Source organism: Gorilla gorilla, chromosome 5 (genome assembly GCF_029281585.2).
Source record: "Gorilla gorilla gorilla isolate KB3781 chromosome 5, NHGRI_mGorGor1-v2.1_pri, whole genome shotgun sequence".
Lineage (NCBI taxonomy): Eukaryota > Metazoa > Chordata > Mammalia > Primates > Hominidae > Gorilla > Gorilla gorilla.
In genome coordinates this window covers 113,067,487-113,089,249 of record NC_073229.2, presented here as the reverse complement: position 1 = coordinate 113,089,249, position 21,763 = coordinate 113,067,487, and the positions used below count along the sequence as shown (strand labels likewise).

General features: G+C 38.4%; 1 protein-coding gene across 2 annotated transcripts in view; it reads left to right on the top strand.

Annotated features, from left to right (window-relative positions):
- The window catches only part of RNGTT (RNA guanylyltransferase and 5'-phosphatase), a 350,620-nt gene that overhangs the window by 42,160 nt on the left and 286,697 nt on the right, over nucleotides 1-21,763 (top strand). For both annotated transcript variants that reach the window (XM_019030091.3, XM_055391168.2), the window contains exons 5-6: nucleotides 10,185-10,260; nucleotides 11,671-11,911. In XM_019030091.3, coding sequence (XP_018885636.2) covers nucleotides 10,185-10,260; nucleotides 11,671-11,911 — 317 coding nt within the window. The remainder of the gene's footprint in view (nucleotides 1-10,184; nucleotides 10,261-11,670; nucleotides 11,912-21,763) is intronic.

Below are 21,763 nucleotides of genomic sequence, written 5' to 3'. Positions count from 1 at the left end.
TAAAGTTCATTGCTGAGAACAAGGCCATATTGATGAACACAAACATTTGGATTATGTTATTAATACAAACTACAGACTTATACCAGCATCTCACTTTAGCATCTAGCTAAAAAAACAACATATTGATATATAATTTTATATAAAACAGCATTCATTTAAATTGTACACTCTGATGATTTATTTTAATTTTTGAGACAGTGTCTCACTCTCACCCAGGCAGGAATGTAGTGACGCCATCACAGCTCACAGCACCCTCCACCTCCTGGACTCAAGCGATCCTCTCCTCTCAGCCTCTTTAGTAGCTGGGACTACAGGCACACACCACCATGCATGGCGAATTTTTGTATTTTTTCTAGAGACAGGGTTTCACCATGTTGCCCAGGCTGGTCCTGAACTTGTGGGCTCAAGTGATCTACCCGCCTTGGCCTCCAAGTGCTGGGATCACAGGCTTGAGCCACCTGCCTGGAAGAATCTGAGGTTTGATAGATGTAGATACTGGTAAAACCACAGTATGAGGGTTCCAGTTCCTCTACATCCTCAGGAACACTTGATACGGTCACTCTTTTCAATTTTAGCTATTTTAATGAATGTATACTAGGATCTCATTGTGGTTTTAACTCGCATTTTCCTGATAATTGATGATGTTAAGCAACTTATATGCTTTGTGGTCTTACATATTTTGTTTTGTAAAGTTCAGATCTTTTGCCCAGGTTTAAAAAATACTGAGTTATCTTATTGAACTGTAACAGTTTAAAAAAAAATTTTTTTTTTTGTATCAGCAAATATTGCCTGACAAAATAGTTCTTTATATATTCCAGATATAAGTCCTTTGCCAGATATATGGGTTGCAAATATTTTCTGTGGCTTTCCTTTTGCTTTTATAATTTAAATTTAAATTTTAGGTTCAGTGGGTAACATGAGCAGGTTGTTATAAGGGTATATTGTGTGAGGCAGGAGTTTGGGCTTCTGTTGGTTTTATTACCCAGATAGTGAACATAGTGCCCAATAGGGAGTTTTTCAGCCCTTGCCCTTGTTCCTCTCTTCCTCCTATTGGAGTCCCCAGTGTTTGTTCCTGTCTTTATGTCTGTGTGTACCCAAAATTTAGCTCCAGCTTATAAGTGAGAACATGTGATAGGTGGTTTTCTGTTTCTGCGTTAATTCACTTGGGATAATGGCCTCCAGCTGCATCCATGTTACTGCGAGGGATGTGATTTCATTCTTTTTTATGGCTGCATAGTATTCTATGGTATATATGTACTGCATTTTATTTACCTAGTCCACCATTGATGGACACCTAGGTTAATTCCATGTCTTTGCTATTGTAAATAGTGCTATGGTAAACATACAAGTGCGGGTATCTTTTTGGTAGAATGATTTGTTTTCCTTTGGGTATATTTCCAATAATGGGATTGTGGGTCAAATGGTAGTTCTATTTTTAGTTCTTTGTGAAATCTCCAAATTGCTTTCCACAGTGACTAAACTAACTTACATTCCCCCCAACAGTGTATAAGCATTCCCTTTTCTCTGCAGCCTCTCCAGCATCTGTTATTCTTTGACTTTTTAGTAATAACCATTCTGACTGGTATGAGATGGTATCTCATTGTGGTTTTTATTTGCGTGTCCCTGGTAAGTGATGGTGAGCATTTTTTCATTCTTGTTGGGCCACTTATATGTCCTCTTTTGATAACTGTCTGTTCATGTCCTTTTCCCACTTTTTAATGGGGTTATTTGTTTTTTGCTTGTTGAATTAAGTTCCTTGTAGATTCTGGATATTAGTCCTTTTTCAGATACATAGTCTGTGAATATTTTCTCCCATTCTGTAGGTTGTCTGTTTACTCTGTTGATAGTTTATTTTGCTGTGCAGAAGCTCTTTGGCTTAATTATGTCCCACTTGTCAATTTTTGTTTTTGAGGACTTAGACATAAATTCTATGCCTAGGCTGCTGTCCGTAAGGCTATTTCCTAGGTTTTCTTCCAGGATTTTTATAGTTTGCAGTCTTACATTTAAGTCTTTAAGCCATCTTGAGCTTTTTTTTTGTATACGGTGATAAGTAGGGGTCCAGTTTAATTCTTCTGCATACGGTTAGCCAGTTTTCCTAGCACACTATCGAATAGGGAACCCTTTTCCCATTGCTTATTTTTGTTGACTTTGTTGAAGATCGGTTAGTTGTAGGTATGTGGCTTTATTTCTGGGTTCTCTATTCTGTTCCATTTGTCTGTGTGTCTTTTTTTGTAAGAGTACCATGCTCTTTTGGTTACTGTAGCCTTATTAGCATAGTTTGCGGTTGGTTGTAATATGATGCCTTCAGCTTTGTCCTTTTTGCTTAGGATTGCTGTGTCTATTTGGGTTCTTTTTTGGTTCCATATTTTATAATAGTTTTTTTTTCTTCTGTGAAAGAAAAATGCTGTTGGTAATTTGACAGGAATGGGGTTGAATCTGCAGATTGCTTTGGACAATATGGACATTTTAACGATATTGATTCTTTCAATCCATGAGTATGGAATTTTTTTTATTTGTTTGTGTTGTCTGTGATTTCTTTCATCAGTGTTTTGTAGTTCTCCTAGTACAGATCTTTCACATCCTTGGTTGGGTGTATTCCTAGATATTTTATTTTTTTGTGTGGCTGTTGTAAATGGAATCGTGTTTTTCATTTGGCTCTCAGGTTGAACATCATTGGTTTATAGAAATGCTGTTGATTTTTGTATGTAGATTTTGTATTCTGAAAATTTACTGAAATAGAGAACATACGATGTCCTCTCTTCCTATTTGGATGCCTTTTATTTCTTTCTTTTGCCTGATTGCTCTTGCTAGCACTTCTAGTACTATGCTGGATAGGAGTGGCGAGAGTGGGCATCCTTGTCTGGTTCCTTTTCTTAAGGGGAATGGTTCCAGCTTTTGTCTGTTCAGTATTATGTTGGCTGTGGGTTTAGCATAGATGGCTCTTATTATTTTGAGGTGTGTTCTTCAATGCGTAGTTTGTTTAGGATTATTACCATGCAGGAATGTTGGATTTTGTCAAATGCTTGTTTTGCAGCCGTTGAGATGATCATGTGGTTTTTGTTTTGAATTCTGTTTATGTGTTAAATCACACTTACTGATTTTCATATGTTGAACCAACATTGCAACCCAGGAACAAAGTTTGCTTGAAGCAGTGAATTAACTTTTTGGTGTGGTGCTGGATTTGGTTTGCTAGTATTTTTTTGAGGATTTTTGTGTCTATGTTTATCAGGGATATTGGCCTATAGTATTTTTTTTTGTTGTGTTTTTGCCAGATTTTGGTATCACAATATGTTGGTTTTGTAGAATGAGTTAGGAAGGGGTCCCTTCTCTTCAATTTTTGGGGATTGTTTCAGTAGGATTGGTACCAGCTCTTCTTTGTATCTCTGGTAGAATTGGGCTGGGAATCCATCTGGTCTAGGGCTTTTTTTGTTTGTTTGTTTGTTCGTTTGTTTGTTTTTTGAGACAGAGCTTCACTCTACTGGCCAGGCTGGAGTGCAGTGCTGCAATCTTAGCCCACTGCAACCTCTGCCTCCTGTGTTCAAGCAATTCTCATGCCTCAGCCTCCCGATTAGCTGGGATTACAGATGTGTGCCACCATGCCTGGCTAATTTTTGTGTTTTTAATAGAGATGGGGTTTTGCCATGTTGGCCTGTCTGGTCTTGAATTCCTGGCCTCAGTGATCTGCCTGCCTCAGCCTCCCAAAGTGTTGGGATTATAGGTGTGAGCCACTGTGCCTGACTAGGGCTTTTTTGGGGTTGGTAGGTTTTTTATAACTGGTTCAATTTCAGAGTTCATTATTAGCTTGTCCAGGGTTTCAGTTTCTTCTTTCTTCAGTTGTGAAGTTGTGTGTTTCCAGGAATTTATTCATTTTCTCTAGATTTTCTAGTTTGTGTGCATAGAGGAATTCAGAATAGTCTCTGAGGATCTTTTGTATTTCTGTGCGGTTGGTTGTAATGTCACCTTTGTCATTTCAGATTGTGCTTATTTGGATCTTCCCTCTTTTTTTTTCTTTGTTAATCCAGCCAATGGCCTGTCAATCTTGTTTATCCTTTCCAAGAAACAACTTTTCATTTCACTATATGGTTTTCTTTACTTTGCATGGCTTTTTGGGTCTCAACTTCTTTTTGCTCTGCTCTGATTTTAGGTATTTCTTTTCTCCTGCTAATTTTGGGATTTGTTTGTTTTTGTTTTTCTAGTTCTTTTAGATGCGATATTAGATAGTTTGAGATCTATCTTCTTTTCATTTCTTTTTATTTTTGGTGGCAGGGTCTCACTCTGTCAGCCAGGCTAGGGGTCAGTAGCACGATCATAGCTCATAGTAGCCTCAAGCTCCAGGACTCAAACAGTCTTCCTGCCCTAGCCTGAGTAGCTAGGATTACAGGTGCATGCCACCGAGCTTGGCTGATTTTCAGCATTTTTTTTTTTTTTTTTTGGTAGAGATAGGGTCCTGCTTTATTGCCCAGGCTGGTCTTGAACTCTTGGGCTCAGGTGATCCTCCTGCCTTGGCCTCCCAAAATGCTGGGATTACAGGTATGAGCCACCATGCCCAGGCCTTTCTGTCTTCTTCTTCTTCTTTTTATTTTATTTTATTTTTTGAGGTAGGGTCTTACTTTATCACCCAGGATGGAATTCAGAGGCACAATCTTGGCTCACTGCAGCCTCGACCTCCTGGGTTCAAGCAATCCTACCACCTCAGCACTCCCCAAGTAGCTGGGACTGCAGCAATTTATTTATTTTATTTTTTGAAATTTTTTGTAGAGACAGGAGTCTTGCTATGTTGCCCAGGCTGGTTTTGAACTCTAGACCTCAAGCCATCTGCTTGGCCTCTCAGAGGGCAAGAAGTACAGGCATGAGCCACTGCCTCCAGCCATTTCTATCTTCTTGATGTAGGTAGGCATTTAGTGCTGTGAATTTTCCTTTTAACACTAATTTTGCTGCATATCAGAGATTTTGGTGTATTTTACCTCTGCTTTCATTTGTTTCAAAGAATTTTTGTTTTCTTTCTTAATTTCGTTGTTTGCCCAAAAGTCATCCAGGAGGAAGTTGTTTCGTTTCCATGTAATTGTGTGGTTTTGAGTGTTTATCTTGGTATTGATTTCTATTTTTATTTCACTGTGGTCCAAGCACATACTTGGCATGATTAAGATTAAAAAAAAATTTATTGAGACTTGCTTTATTACCCATCTGGAAGTTCTTGTTTTATGAATCTGCGTGCTACAATATTGGGTGTATATACATTTAGGATAGTTAAGTCTTCTTGTTGAATTGAACTTTTTATCACGTAATGATCTTCTTTGTCCTTTTTTATTGCTGTTGGTTTAAAGTTTATTTATCTGAAACAAGAATAGCAACCCCTGCTCTTTTTTGTTTTTCATTTGCATGATAGATCTTTCTCCATCCCTTTACTTTGAGGCTGGGGGTGTGAGTTGGTTTCCTGAAGATAGCAGAAGGATGGGTCTTTTTAAATTTTTTTTATTTTTAAATTCAACTTGCCACCCTGTGTCTTTTAAGTGGAGTGTTTAGACTGTTTACATTCAAGGTTAATGATACGTGAGATTTTTTTCCTGCGGTGGTGCTGTTGGCTGGTTGCTTTGTAGCCTTGATTGTGTGGTTGTTTTATAGGGTCTGTGGGCTGTGTACCTACGTGTATTTTTGTGGTAGCAGATACTGTTTTTGTTTCCATGTTTAGAACTCCCATAAGCATCTCTTGTAAGGCCAGTCTAGTGGTAACAGATTCCCTTAGCAATTGCTAATCCTGCAAAGATTTTATTTCTCCTTCGCTTATGAAGCTTAATTTGGTGGGATATGGAATTCTTGGCTGGAATTTCTCCTAGGATGCTAAATATAGGCCCCCAGTCTCTTCTGGCTTATAAGATTTCTACTGAGAAGTCTGCTATTAGCCTGATGAGGTTCCCTTTATAGGTGATATGACTCTTTTTCTAGTTGCCTTTAAGATTTTTTCTTTTACATAGACCTTGGAAAGTCTGATGATTCTGCCTTGATGATGGTCGTTTTGTATAGTACCTTACAGGGGTTTTCTGAGTTTCGTATGTTAGCATGTTGACCTGTCTAGCAACTTTGGAGACATTTTTGTGGATTATATCCTCAAATATGTCTTTCATGGTGCTTACTCTTTCTTCTCAGGAATACCGTGGGTTGTAGGTTTGGTCACTTTATGTAATCCTATTATTTCTCAGAGGCTTTGTTCATTTGTTGAAGATTCTTTTTCTTTATTTTTGTCTGACTCAGTTGCTTCAAAGGATTGGTCTTCAAGCTCTGAGATTCTTTCCTCTGCTTGGTTTAGTCTGTTGTTAAGCATCTCTTATAAGGCCGGTTGTTAAGATTTTTAATTGTATTTTGAAATTCCTGTGGTGAATTGAATTTCAGATTGGTTCTTCCTTAGTATAGCTATGTTATATTCCAAATCTTGGATTGTTTTTCTGACTTCCTTGGATTGGATTTCAACCTTCTCTTGGGTCTTGTTGAGCTTCCTTGCCATCCATATTCTGAATTCTGTGTCTATAATTTCAGATATTTCGTTCTGGTTGGGATCCATTGCTAGGGAGTATATGAAATCCTTTGGAAATAACAAAACACTCTAACTTTTTGAATTGCCAGAGTTCTTGCACTGATTACTTCTCATCTGAGGGAACTGGTCCTTCTTTTTCTTTTTGAATTTGCTGTTGATTGAATGGGTTTTTTTTTTTTTTAATATTCTTTTTTCCCTTGAGAGTTTGTTGGTGGTATATGTTGTGTATAGTCAGTTGGCTTCATTTCTGGGTGCTTTCAGAGGGCCAAGGCTCTGTATGAGTTCCTTGGTTGTAGATAGGTTTCTATGAGGGTTTCACAGGCTTTGCATGTTGAAGCAGTGTATTTTGTTTTGCTGTGTAATTCAAGCTGCAGTTGGTGCTTAAATATAAGGGCAGATAGGCTTTTACACAGCTGCGCATGCTCCCTTTGTATTTCATTGTGTCCTCAGCAGTGCTCTGGAGAGAGGAGGCAGGGTAAGAGATGACTTTCTCTCGTAGTCTGTTCTTAAGCCTTGGTGGTATCCCCCTCAGCTACTGGCACTGTCTCACGTTTCCTTTGCTCTATGTGGGGCTTTGGTGGGCTTCTCTTCCTGCTCCCTTAGATATGATTCAAGCCACGGGTTAGGCCACCAGGAGACCTGAAACTCCTTAGGGACCTACCAGTCCCCTGTGCTTGTCAGTAAGAGTGGGTTGTGGGGTATATCTGCAGGTGGTCTGGTAATGCAGTGGGTCAAGCAAGGGTGGTAGATCCTCAGGCAGGGAAGTGGCACCGTGTGTGTGTGTGTAGCCAGTATAGTGACCATGGCCCGGGTTTGCAGCCCAGCCGATGGCTGTGTGGCCCTCACAACTTGCACTCCCCTGACCTGGTTGGTCTCTGTCTGATGTCTGTCCCAGGAGCAGGCGCAACCAGACTGGCCAGGCTTGTCTCAAAAGCTCTGCATGCCCGGTTCGTTGAGCCATTTCAGATGCTCCAAGCCACGGAGCTTCCTGGGGAAGAAACCTTGGCTGGCTGTCAGGCCACACCCATCCTGGACTGGTCTTCTGAAGAGAGGTTGCCTAGTTTCCATGCCACACTCTTCTCTGTATTCTGAGAGTGAAGGCTCCTTTCCTGCCCAAGCTCAGGCTACAGAGTTTAACTCAATACTCCTGGGCAGTGTGCTTGAGTCCTGGGGAAGTGGGACCAGGCCTGCACATTTGTCCTCTGGCCCCTTAGGATCAGCCAGCAGGCTGCCAGCAGAACACTCAGGCAGGGAAGTGGAGGCTGTTCTGTGGGCACTGTCTTGCAGGAGCAGCCAGGCAGGCGGTCTTTGAAGAGATGGCAGGCAAAGGGGCATGTGGATCAGATACACTCTGGTCCTATGGCAGTGGCAGTCTTACTCTCTTCGCCCTGCAGATAGCGGGACCTGCAGCCACTCAGTACAAGCTGGAGAGCCTTGGAGGATGGGCCCTATGGTGGTGTTTTGCTGCAGCTGCACGGTGGTCTGTGGGGCTCATGGCTAGAATATTGTAGCCAGGATCCCAGAGGACCATGGTGGGAGTGTGGTGCCCCAGGGTTCCTTTACTCAGCCCTCCCTTAGGTCCACACTGGAACTGGGGGCCAGTCCTGGTGCCTAGTTACTCCAAGCAGTCTGTGTCGCTTCTTCCCTCTTCAAACACTGTGTCTGCTTTGCCTCTCTATTGGCTTTCAGTGTTTTCTCTCAAAAGATCTGTTCAAAGTTGCGGGATTTTGTATTGTCAAGTTTTGGTGGTTCAAAGTGTGGTGGCTTACTTGATATTTTGGTTCCTTTTCATGGAAGAGGCGTTTTTCAGCTGTAGGTAGTTGGCCGTCTTGCCTAGAACTCTTTTTTATTTTCTTGATGATGTCTTTCAAAGAGCAAACCCTTGCTATTTTGAGATAGTCTAATTTATCAGTATTTTTCTTCATTTTATGCTTTTTGTGTTTTATCTAAGAAACTTTTTCTACTCTAAGCTTGCAAAGATTTACTCCTGTATTTTCTTCTAGAAGTTTTGTAAATCTAGCTAGTTTATTTCTATATTTGATCTTAGTTGCACTGTATCAGTATGATCTATATATACAGAGAAGAATAATTTGTAGAAGGTAATATTAGAAAGATACAGGCTGGGCATTGTGGCTCATGCCTGTAATCCCAGACTTTGGGAGGCTGAAGTGAGAGGATTGCTTGATCCCATAAGTTTGAGACCAGCCTGAGCAACATAGTGAGACCCTGTCTTTACCATAAAAAAAAAATTAGCTGGGGATGGTGGTGTGAGCCTGTAGTTCCAGCTACTCTGGAGGTTGAGGTGGGAGGATCACTTGAGGCCAGGAGGTCAAGGCTGTGGAACCTGATCATGCCACTGAACTCCGGCCTGGTTGACAGAGTGAGATCCTGTCTCTAAAAAAAAAAAAAAAAAGATACAGCTTAAATATTAGGATATCCTTTAATTAAATAGAAATAACAGGAAAAGCTTCATTTTGAAAACTGTAGGAGAGTCAGCAATATTGTCATGTTTTAATTACTATTTTCAAACTAGTTATATTCGTCTGTTCTCACACTGTTATAAAGATACTACTCGAGAATGGGTAATTTATGAAAGAAGGAAATTTAATGGACTCACAGTTCTGCATGCCTGGGGAGGCCTCAGAAAACTTACAATCATGGTGGAAGGGGAAACAGGCACGTCTTAAGTGGTGAGAAGAGAGAGAGGGCATGTGAAGGAGGAACTGTCAAACACTTACAAAACCATCAGATCTCATGAGAACTCACTCACTATCACAAGAACAGCATGGGGGAAACCGCCTCCATGATTCAGTCACCTCCCACCAGATCTCTCCCTCATGGGGATTGTGGGGATTACAAATTGAGATGAGATTTGGATGGGGACCCAGAGCCAAACCATATCAGTAGTTAAAATGATCTTGAATATGTTCTGAGAAAGAGTTTAAGAAAATAAATTTTCTTTCCTAGCTGGTTTCTTTCTTTTAAAAATTTATTTAGAAAGATTATAACCTAACTTGAAAAATGCGGTTAGTTGGTTTGTAGAGAGCTTCAAGGTAACTTAATTTTTATTGTACTATGTATCTATCAGTTAATTATTTTCTGTAGCTAGTCACTTTTGTTGATTATATTTAATTAGTATCAGGCCCCATGTGAATTTATATTTCTATTAGTTTATTTGCTCTGTTCTAGCTTCTGGATTTTAGAAAATAGGATTTGACTATTTTGCAAATATATGCCATTGATCATGAAGAGGACCGTTTTTTTTCTACTAGAGAAATTTAAAGTTTGAGGGTCAGAAGGATCTTGTGTGTATGTGTTTTATGTGTCCTTTTGAGTTGTGTGTTTGATGAAAATACCTCCTTATTTAAAATGCTTGGAATCTTCTAGCTTTAGGAGAACTTGTTAAACAGTAGAGACAGTTTTACATCAATAAACCTATATATTACACTTAAACTTCTAGCTAGCTGTAAATTAGATTCTAAGCAATTCAAACTGACAAGTTTTCAAGTTATAAGGGTGTTTCAAGTTAAAAAATTAAAAAATGTAATTATTTTATAAACTAGCTGAAATGTTTTGATTGCAGGTTGGAATTTTAAAGTAAATGTGGCCTCTGCAGTGATTTGTTAATGTTAACCAAAGCTACTTTATTTTCTAGGTGTTCATTGTACTCATGGCTTCAATCGCACTGGTTTCCTCATATGTGCCTTTTTGGTGGAGAAAATGGATTGGAGGTATTTGTATCTTGTTATAATGGAAGATGTATTTTGTAATAAAAAATTTTATTGATATTTTAGTTGCAGAATTTTGTATTGTCAAGTTTTTGGTGAACTCATGATTAATGTAATTTGAACTGCTTTTCATTTTAGATATGGTTAATCTTTATACTACCATTACTTGGTGTGTGTGTGTATGTGTGTATGTGTATATATGTATGTTTTGTTTTGTTCTTTGAGACAAGGTTTCCTCTGTCATCCAGGCTGGAGTGTAGTGGTGTGATCATGGCTCATTGCAGCATTCACCTCTTGGGATCAAGCAATCCTCCCACCTCAGCCTCTCAAGTAGCTGGGACCACAAGTATGTGCCACCCATGCCTGGCTAATTTTTTCTTTTTTGTCTAGTGAGGAGGTCTCCATATGTTACCCAGGCTGATCTTGAATTCCTGGGCTAAAGTTATCTTCCACCCTTGGCCTCCCAAAATGTTGGGATTACAGGCATGAGCCACCACACCCAGCCAGGTGTTTTGCATTAACCAGCAAATCACTTTGAGTGCTTATGAATTTCATAAACTGTATATTTACTTTTTCAGATTTTTTTTCACCTCTTACAGAATTATCAGAGACAGATTCTTCCAATATTTTGTATTTTAGTATTTTTGGGAGAATGTTACTCCATTTAAGCCAATCAACATGTCTTTATTGAGCATCTGTTATTTTTGAAGTGTGTTTTTAGATCCTGAGAGATTACGACTTTAGTACCCAATATTCTTAAGAGAATATATTACTAACTGAATTTTCTTGTTGGCTGAGGGAGCGTCATTATTTATGTTTACAAAGATTTTCACATAGTAGGTCCTTTTTTGAATATAATCAGTTGAAGTACACATATGATTTTGAATTTTGCAGTATGCATTGTTGGTGGTTCTGTACTGCATGTACTTTCTAGCTCTGACCATTCAGATGCTCTCCACAATGATCTCAGTTTCCTATGTCAGATTTAGCCTATGCTTATCCTCTCTTTGATGATCTAGACTCTTAGTGCCTGGATCTGTTGAAAGTTCCTGTAAAATCAGTATGCTTTTACTTTGCTCACATTGTTGTTTTTTTGACTGATGTTTTCCTGCAGAGCCAGACCTCAACCTTCAAGACGAAATTCTTCACAGACCCTATCTAGGTCTCTACTATATACTCATAGCAATTTATTTTTAGAATTTCAGAATTTTCAGAATACCTTATATTAAAACCTTTTCAGAATGAATGTGTCCCTTAATAGATTGAATGACTTGAGGGTGAGGATTGTGATTTGCCCATTTTATAAACTTCTGTTGTACTTTATATGGAGCCTTGAATATAATAAGTGAGTTTTTGATAAGCCTGCATAAATAGAGGATAGCGAGGAAATTGCATGGTGTTTGTTTCCTATAGTATCGAAGCAGCAGTTGCCACTTTTGCCCAAGCCAGACCACCAGGAATCTACAAGGGTGATTATTTGAAGGAACTTTTTCGTCGGTATGGTGACATAGAGGAAGCACCACCCCCACCTCTATTGCCAGATTGGTGTTTTGAGGATGATGAAGATGAAGATGAGGATGAGGATGGAAAGAAGGAATCAGAACCCGGGTCAAGTGCTTCTTTTGGCAAAAGGAGAAAAGAACGGTTAAAACTGGTAATGTTTAAAAATATTATAATAGGTTTTTTTTCCTTCTTCTGCAAGCTTGTTGAGATTTATAAAAATGTAATATTGGCCATGTTTCTTTAGCTAGGTTTGTCAGATGATTCATCCTAGCCCTTTCTAAAAGAAATTTTTTTTTTTTTGGAGAGAAGGTTTTGCTCTGTTGCCCAGGCTGGAATGCAGTGGCAGCCTTGACCTTCTGGGCTCAAGTGATCCTCCCACCTCAGCCTCCTGAGTAGCTGGGACTGTAGACATGTGCCAACACGACTGGCTAATTTTTAATTTTTACATTTTCTGTAGAGAAGGGTCTCACTTTGTTGACCAGTCTGGATTTGAACTCCTGAGCTCAAGTGATCCTCCTACCTTGGCCTCCCAAAGTGTTGGGATTACTGGCATTAGCCACTGTGCTTGGCCTTTAAAAGTTCTTAATAGCCACAAGTCTGTCTTTTCAAAGAGAAAAATTGCAGTTACGTAAATTTTTCCTGTTTTTGTTTCTTATGTCTTTAGATATTAGATAATATCTAAAAGAACTTTTAGATATTAGATTGAGAACTTACTATTTCTTTACAAAGTATTGTGAGATTTCAACTAAATACCTAGTGAATATTTTTACTAATGCTTTACAAAATTGTCACATAATTAAAATAACTTTACATATGAATTCTGCATCCCCCTCCCTGGGTGATGCTTTCATGGTTTCCATAAAATTAAATCAAGAAGACTCTCACTTCTCTAGCCAGCCTTTAATAATCTTCTAGAAATAAAAGAGCTAACCATAATTATGAGGAGTTATCTTCTTTTACTGGAGGATAGGGGAACTGTTGAGAGGAAAAGTATTGGTTGTACTTGTACACACACAAGTATATGATATAGGCCAAAGGGAAAAGTTAGGGAAAGTATGGAGGTAGTTGTGTTAATGAAATTATTAATTAAGGTTCCTAGTATATTATGGTTGAGTGGTATATACCACGACTCATTTATTAGTAGGCATGGTTCACAGGCAAGGAAGTAAATGCTTTGTTAGTTTATGTAAACCATGTAAGTTATTTTTGGCTTAAAAAAATTTTTTTTGTTTGTAAAACAATGTTTTAATTGCATTTATACATTTTAAATTTCAAGACTATAAGGACACTGAAAAGTGTAAATTGCTTCGAAACATAGAAATTATTTCAAAAGTAATTTATTATTTTATTCTGATTTATTATTTCCTGGATTTAGATATCTGAAATTACTGAGTCACATACCTAGAAAAATAACAATCACATTCTAAGGAAACTTCAATAAGCAGCATAGCATAAAATATAGGTTTTGTTTGTTTGTTTTTGGAGACAGGGACTCAACTCTGTTGCTCAGGCAGGAGTGTGGTGGCATGATTATGGCTCACTAGTGGCAGCCCAGCCTTGACCTCCCTGGGTTCAGTGATCCTTCTACCTCAACCTCCTGAGTTGCTGGGACTACTACAGTGTATCTCTTACAAGCACCATGTTGCTGGGTTTCATTTATTCAGACAACAGTTTTTGCCTTATCATTTAGTCCATGTACATTTCATGTAAAGATTAGATTCAAATTGTCTTACTTTTTTTTTTGTGCCACTAGTGGTATGTTCCTTTCTTGCCTTCTTTATGGTTGCTTTTATTCTTCTATCACCCCAACCCATTGCTTGTTGGCCATACATTCCTTTACTGTTCTTTTATTAGTTACTCAAGATTTCATGGCCAGGTGCGGTGGCTCACGCCTGTAATCCCAGCCCTTTGGGAGGCCGAGGTGGGTGGATCGTGAGGTCAGGAGATCAAGACCATCCTGGCTAACATGTGAAACCCCGTCTCTACTAAAAATACAAAAAATTAGCTGGGCGTGGTGGCGGGTGCCTGTAGTCCCAGTTACTCGGGAGGCCGAGGCAGGAGAATGGCGTGAACCCCAGAGGCAGAGGTTGCAGTGAGCCGAGATTGCACCACTGTACTCCAGCCTGGGTAACAGAGTGAGACTCTGTCTCAAAAAAAAAAAAAAAAAAAAAAAAAAGATTTCACTATACATCTTTTTAAAGGCTGGTATATATTAGTACTTTTGTCACTTTTTAGACAATGCAAAAATCTTATTTGTTTATTTTTGAGACAAGGTCTTACTCTGTCAGTCAAGCTAGAGTGCAGTGGCTCGTTCATAGCTCGTTGCAGCTTTAGATCCCTGGGGTCAAGGGATCCTCCCACCTAAGCCTCCCAAGTATCTGTGATTACAGGTCTGTGCCACCATACCCTGCTAATTTTATTATTTTTTTTGTAGAGACAATGTCTTGCTATTTTGGCAGGGATAGTCTTCAACTCCTGGTCTAAAGTAATCTTCCTGCCTTAGCCTCCCAAAGTAGTAGGATTATAGGTGTGAGCTGAGCCACTGCGCTTGGCCAAGAATTTTACAATCTTTTATTCCATTTACTTCTTCCTATCTTTTTTGGTATTGTGTATTTTAATTCTATGTGTATCTTAAACCCCATGATGAGACCTTTTATTTTTATTTTTATTTTTATTTTTTTTAAAGAGATAGGATCTCACTCTGTCATCCAGGCTGGAGCGCAGTGGTGTGATTGTAGCTCACTGTACTTTGAACTTCTGGGCTCAAGCTATCCTCTCATCGCAGCCTCTTGAGTAGCTGTGACTACAGGTGTGTGCCACCATGCCCGGCCATGGCATTTTTATACAGCTATTATTGGTTAGATATACCCACATATTTACCCTTTCTACTGCTCTCTCTTTCATGTATTTTTGTGGTTCCATTTTGGATAGTTTTCCTTCTAACTGAAGAGCTTCCTGTATTATTTCCTTCCATGTGGGTATGCTGTTGCACATTCTTTTAGTATTTGTGTGAAATTGTCTTTTTCGACATCATTTTGAAGAATGTTTTTTCTGAGTATAAAAATCAGGGAGGTTAGCCGGGCGCAGTGGCTCATGCCTGAAATCCCAGCACTGAGGCGGGCGAATCACGAGGTCAGGAGTTCGAGACCAGCCTGGACAACATGGTGAAACCCCTTCTCTACTAAAAATACAAAAAAATTAGCTGGGCCTAGTGGCAGGCGCCTGTAATCCCGGCTACTTGGGAGGCTGAGGCAGGAGAATTGCTTGAACCCGGGAGGCAGAGGTTGCAGTGAGCTGAGATCGCGCCACTGCACTCCAGCCTGGTCAACAGAGTGAGACTCCATCTCAAAAAAAAAAAAAAAAAAAAAAAAAAAAATCAGGGTGCTTGACAGTTTTTTTTTTTCTAGCACTTTGAGTGTTTCATTCCAGAATTTATTTCTGTTGAGAAGTTAGCTACCTTGTTGCTTCTTTGAAGGTAATTTCTTATTGTTTTTGATTTTCAGCAGTTTTACCATGATATTTCTACTTGTGGTTTTCTTTGTATTTATCCTGTGTGGTGTATGTAGGGATTCTTAAATATATAGTTGGAGTTGTTTTCCTAATTTGTTTTAGACAATTTTTGGCTGTTATCTTTTTAAGTATTGTTTCAGATCTATTTGTTCTTTCTTCTGGAGCTCAACCTAATACCAGTAGGCCTTTAAATTTTTTTTTTTTCTTTTTTCTTTTCTGGAGACAGTCTAGCTCTGTCACCAAGGCTGGAGTGCAGTGTTGCGATCTTGGCTCACTGCAAGCTCTGCCTCCCAGGTTCAAGCGATTCTTCTGCCTCAGCCTCCCAAGTAGCTAGGATTACAGGTGTGCACCACCACACCCAGCTAATTTTTGTATTTTTAGTAGAGACAGGGTTTCACCATGTTGGCCAAGCTGGTCTCAAACTCCTGACCTCAGGTGATCCACCTGCCTCTGCCTCCCAGAGAGCTAGCATTATAGGCGTGAGCCATCGTGCCTGGCCTAAAAATTTTTTTTTTTTTAAAAACTGTTTCCTGTGTTCTTTTTTATATTCTTTATCTTTTTGTTTATTTTTTTAGCTTGGATATTTTCTTGTTTTTTTTTTATTCTTTTTATTTATTTTTTTTGAGACAGAGTCTCTCTCTGTGGCCCAAGCTGGAATGCAGTGGTGCAATCTCAGCTCATTGCAACCTCTGCCTCCTGGGTTCAGGCGATTCTTCTGCCTCAGCCTCCTGAGTAGCTGGGACTACTGGCACATGCCACTACGCCTGGCCAATTTTTGTATTTTTAGTAGAGATGGGGTTTCACCATGTTGGCCAGGCTTGTGTGGATCTCCTGACCTCAGGTGACCCACCTGCCTCAACCTCTGAAAGTGCTGGGATTACAGGCGTCAGCCTACTTTGGATATTTTCTTCTGACCTATCTTGGCATTTACTAATGTCCTCATTAAGCTTTGTCTAAGCTGCTGTTAAACTCATCCATTGACTACTTAATTTTAATTATTTTACTTTCACTCCTGGAATTTCCATTTGATTTTTTAAAAAATGATTTTCAGTTCTCTTCTGGAATTCTTCATCTTGTCATTTCAGTTTTTGAAAATATTAAAACCAGTTTTTAAAAAGTCAAATAAAAAATAAAACTAATATGTCGGTCTCCTGTGGATCTTTTTTTAAGTTTTTCTTCTCGTGTCCTTTTGATATCTAGTCAATTATAGTTTTTTTTTTTTTCATATTTGAGTATTTTTGATTGAATACTAGACATTGTTTATGAAAAATTATGTAAATAATTTGAGGCTCTGGTCGTGTTATCTTTCTTTAGAGAGGATTTACTTTTGCTTCTACAGAGAATTAGGAGCAGAATATCTTAATTAAGGATTGAGCTGTTAGAAACTAGACTTCAGTTTTGGGGCACTGGTCTATTTTTGCTCTGCTCTTATTCCTATAGCCTGTGAGGATCTTCATTGAAAGTGTGGGGAATTAAATTGGACTCCTTCCACTTGAAGACCTGTAACTCCAGCTTTTATTTCCCATTGCTGTGATATTACTGAAATTTCTGTTCAGCTTCTTAGTGTCTTAGCTACCATTTTTGAAACAGTGCCTCTAGAGGAGAGTACTAGAAAGGAAAAGCTGTAGAAGATGTCTAGCTCACCTCTCTGGCCTCCCTTCCCTCTTGAGTTTTTGGCCCTTCAAGTCCTTATTGCCTTTCTAATTCTCTGAGGTCTTCAAATGAATTCTTTAACATTGTCCAGCTTTTTTTTTTTGTGGCTACAAAGTTAGTCTAATTAGGCCAGGTGCAGTTGCTCACACCTGTAATCTCAGCACTTTGGGAGGCCGAGGCGGAAGGATTGCTTGAGCTCAGGAGTTTGAGACTAGCCTGGGCAACGTAGTGAGACCTCGCATCTACAAAAAATTAAAAAATTAGCCAGGTATGGTGGTGTGCACTTGTAGTCTCAGCTACTTATGAGGCTGAGGCGGGTGGATTGCTTGAGCCTGGGAGGTTGAGGCTGCAGTCAGTGTGCTGTAATCATGTCACTGCATTCACCTGCACTTCAACCTAGGTGACAGAGTGATAGGCTGTCTCAAAAAAAAAAAAGCCGAAACCTTCTTTCTGTCTTTTTGGAGAAAGCAATTAGTCTTGATTTCTGTTATGAGTTGGTGATTTTTGAGAATATTTGTGCTTATACCTCCAAAGGCCGAATTAGGAAAAAAAAAAGTTCTAAAACTTTATGCCTTTTGGTAGTTTTTTCTTTTTTCAAACCATAATTAGTAAATCCTAAAATTATTAAATATTTTACTCATATAAGTAATATATTAAAGATGAAACAACATTAATCTTTAGTTTATTAAAGAAAGTTTGAAAACAAAAGAAACAACTTATAATCCTTCAACTTTCATACTACCACTGGTATTGTTGTCTTTTAAGAATAATTTTTCCCTATTTACTTATTTATTTAGCTTTAAAACATACACAGATGACTTAAAGATGAGTTTTTTTTTTTTGTAAAATATAAATGCAAACATCTAGGAGTATATAGAGTTAAAAGGCAAAATATTTCTTCATTCCCAAGCCATTTGCTCTCTACTTTTTGGTTATTTCTGTGCATATGCACAGAAAACGTAGTATAGAAGAATAACTTAGTGTAGAAGAATATATACCGGGGAGATACATATATATAATATACATATATACACACACACACACAGTATGTATACTAAAAATTATATATTGTACAAATTAAGTCCTATATAAAAGTAATACTAGATATACTAAGAAAGGAAAAATTTAAAATTTTTCTATTTGAGAAAGCAAATAGAACCTTTCTTTAGAAGACAAGAGAGGCTATCAATCTATAAAATAATAGCAGGCTATTAAGAAGAGGAACAAATTAGAGATCTTGGAAATGATAAGATTAAAAAACCACTTAGTATGTGGGATGAGTAGCAGAATGAAATTATCAAGCTAGAGGATCTAGCTAAGAAATCCTTCCAGCCTGCAGCATGAAAAGACAAAAGAAAGGTAAAATATGAGAAATAGTTTAGAATTAACTTAAAGGGAGCAATTTAACAGTATGATTTCATGGAGAGGACAAAATTCAATAAGGACAGAAAGTATTTATCTGAGGATTATTTTCTGTGGTGCAGTAGGGCTGGGTCAGACTGGTAATTTTAAGAAGCTAATGGAAGGCGAGAAAGTGGAGACAGAGTTGTGTTAGGGGTTCCCTGTACCACCCTCACTTCTGGAGATTTATTAGAATAACTCAGGACTCAGCATATGGTTGTACTCATAACTCAGATTTATACAGCAATGTACTAAGGATATACAGCTCGATCATAAGAGACAAAGACAAGTAGAGTCTGGGGGGAGTTAATGTGTAGGCTTTCTTATGCTCTCTTTTTCTCATGAGGGGTCATCCTGAGCTCACTCTTCCTGCAGCAATGTATTTGTGATGTTTCTGTCCATGGAAGCTCATTACACTCTCATTGCTCAAGATTTTTATTGATGGCCAGTCATGTAGGCACTCTCTGCTTAGCATGTAGTAAAATTCCAGGATCCCAGGAGGAAAAAAATTTATTCAGCATAAACTGTATTTTTGGGACAAGTAATCTAGGTTTGGTGAGCCATCCTTATCAGTTGACTGAGAACACTCCAAAAGTCAAATTCTCAGGTGCCATTCAGGAGCCAACTTTGCAAGCACTAGTGTTAGGTTAACCCTTTTCTGCACACTACTATAAACTATTCATTCAAGTGGCTTGGTTATGATAAAAAAAAAAGGAGCAGAAGGGTAATTGATGCAGACATAGTCAGAAAAGGCTTTTTAGTATGGGATAAATTCAAGCATATTTATTAGTATGGATAAGGAGCTAGTGAAGTCAATGAAGTTGAAAGTAAAGATTTGGGGAATAATGATAGAGAAACCTCTGAGGAGGTGCAAGGGAATGGAGGTCAAATGCAGTTTTTGGAGTAGTAGGTCTTCAGCAATAGGAGGGAAATATCTTTCTTAGTACTGGAGATGTAATTGAGATTGTGATTTTTTCCTCAGTAAGTTTCAGCTGCCTATGTATGAGAGTGGAAAAGACTAACGGTAGGTTGACTCAAGGTTGGAGAAATTCAGTTTGGGTGTGATGAAGAACAAGAGGGTAAGGGGCACTGAGGCTATCAGAGGAAAAATAATTGAAGCAATCAGCCATAGGTTCTAGGCTGAATAGGAAGTAAGGTCAGGATGAGGGTGCTGTTAAAATGTGTAAAGGAGAAATGAAGGGACTGTTAGTCTTGGTGAAATTGAAAAGTGAGCATAGTGACAGTAAAAGAGTTTATAGTGACGTGTTTTAGAATGCTGTCGGCACTCAATCAACGTGAGTTGTATTGAATCAAAAGGTAGAGTGGTTTGAAATGATTGTGGTATGGCCATGGAGCAGAATGTTCCAGTTGGACAAAGATGAGGGTCATTGTAAACGAGATGACCTATTGTAAAGGTTGTACAACAGGTCAAGTTATTTCAATGGATGCTGATGTTACCAATATAATGATAGAGGTTGGAATAGTCCGAAAGACCAACTTTTTTTGATGAATGTAGGGCAATATCTTTCAATACACAAAGGATAGAGGGTTTTACTAGTTTAGACTCTCTGACTGTAAATAGCAGAAAATAACTTAAACTGGCTTAAATATTAAGGGTACTTATTCATGAGTAAATTGGTGGAACTCAGGCACTGGAATGTGCCAGATTTTAGGACAATATTGGAACCTGGACCTGGAAAGTTACTTAGAACCTAGTTTCTGCTCTTTCTTCTTAATATCGCATCTCTGCTTTTGTCCCTTTGTTTGTATCAGTCTTCTCATTGTCTCTGTCTCTCAAGATTGGCTCTTCCTGATTCCTGATTTTCCTGGGAGATTATTAACTGTCTCAAAGCTTCTAAGGTAACCTGTTATAATTTTAGCCACATGCAGAGACTAACTGCTTGTCTCGGAATCCCAATTCCAAATTACCAGGAGAGAGAATCTGATGGCTTCAGATTGAGTTAGGGGTTATTCGTGCTCCCATCAACTTTGGCTGGAGTAGGATGTTATCTTGTAATGTCATGTAAAATGGCTATTAGGCCCCATCTTTGTGGGTTGGGAGGGCAGCCCTTAAAGAGAGTTGTTATGCCAGTACCCACAGTGGATTTCTGCTTTACTACAGCTGAGTGGTATAGCTGAAAGGAATTAGTGTAAACACAAGAGGGGCTTTTGAAAGAGATTAGGAAAGCAGTGAGGAGGTATAGAATAGTAGTTTAAATTACTGCCATGGATCTTGGGCCGTGGGAGAATAAGTAGCTTTAAGATGACATGATCTGTCTGGGGAGAGCTAGCTTTTAGTTGAGACACGGTACAGGGTGTTCAAGAAAATGGTTGAGGTGATGGGGAAGGTTATTTATGAAAAAGGAATTCCAGGGTTTACATTGGAACTCTTTGGGAAGGTGATTCATTGATAAGATGAACCAAGGAAAAGGGGCTTTAAAGCAGTGAGTACAAAACCATCAGAGAAGAAAGGGGACTGAAGAGTTGAATTGTGGATGGTGTCAACTGTAGTTGACCTATGGTTGACAGGGATGAGAAGCACAGATATAATTACTTACTACATTTATGGTTGGAAAAGCTTTCATTTTTCTTTTATTTCCATCTGAGGTTGAAGATAGTTAACAGAGGCAATCTAAGAGTGACTATTTTATAGATCACATCTCTTGACATAATGAAGGTATTTTTGGTTTGAGACTTTATATTTGTTAAGTACAGTCTTTTCTGATTCTTATATTGATATAACTATGTATTCAAGTAATGGACTCCTTGTAATTAATTCTGATAGTTCTCTTTGGGTTTATAACTGTGGCACATGTCCGATCCTGTGCTTGGCCCGTTACATTCCTAAGACACCTTCTTTATTCATCTTTTGAGTACATGTGTTACTAAGTTGGAAGAGTATGACTTACATGTATGTTGCTTGCTCCTTGAACTGATGTCTGAGATCATTTCTTTGAATACAACGATGAATGTATTTTCCTCATTATGAAAATATGCCTGTTGCATGTATATTCTTGTATACATTTTCTCTTTACACACACACACACACACACACACAGAGCTCTCTCTCACATAAATTGCCTCCATCTTCTGTAATATTTACTAAATTTCTGTCTAAAGGATCACTCATTTCTGTTGTGATAGCCATGCAGATTTTAATTTTAAGGCTAGCTGACTCTGTTTATGAAATATATTTCTATAAACATACTTTTTTAACTTTTGATTTTTCTTTATTTTCACAAACAGAAATAATTTGTTGAAAAGTGAAAATAAATGTCAGTGACTTTAATACTCAATTATAGTATGTTCACAATAATTCCAGACCGAAGACATTGCTATTTAAAATTTATTTTTAAAATTAATTATTTATTTTTTATTTTTATAAATAGAGATGGGTCTCACTGTGTTGCCCAAGCTGGTCTTGAACTCTGGGGCTCAA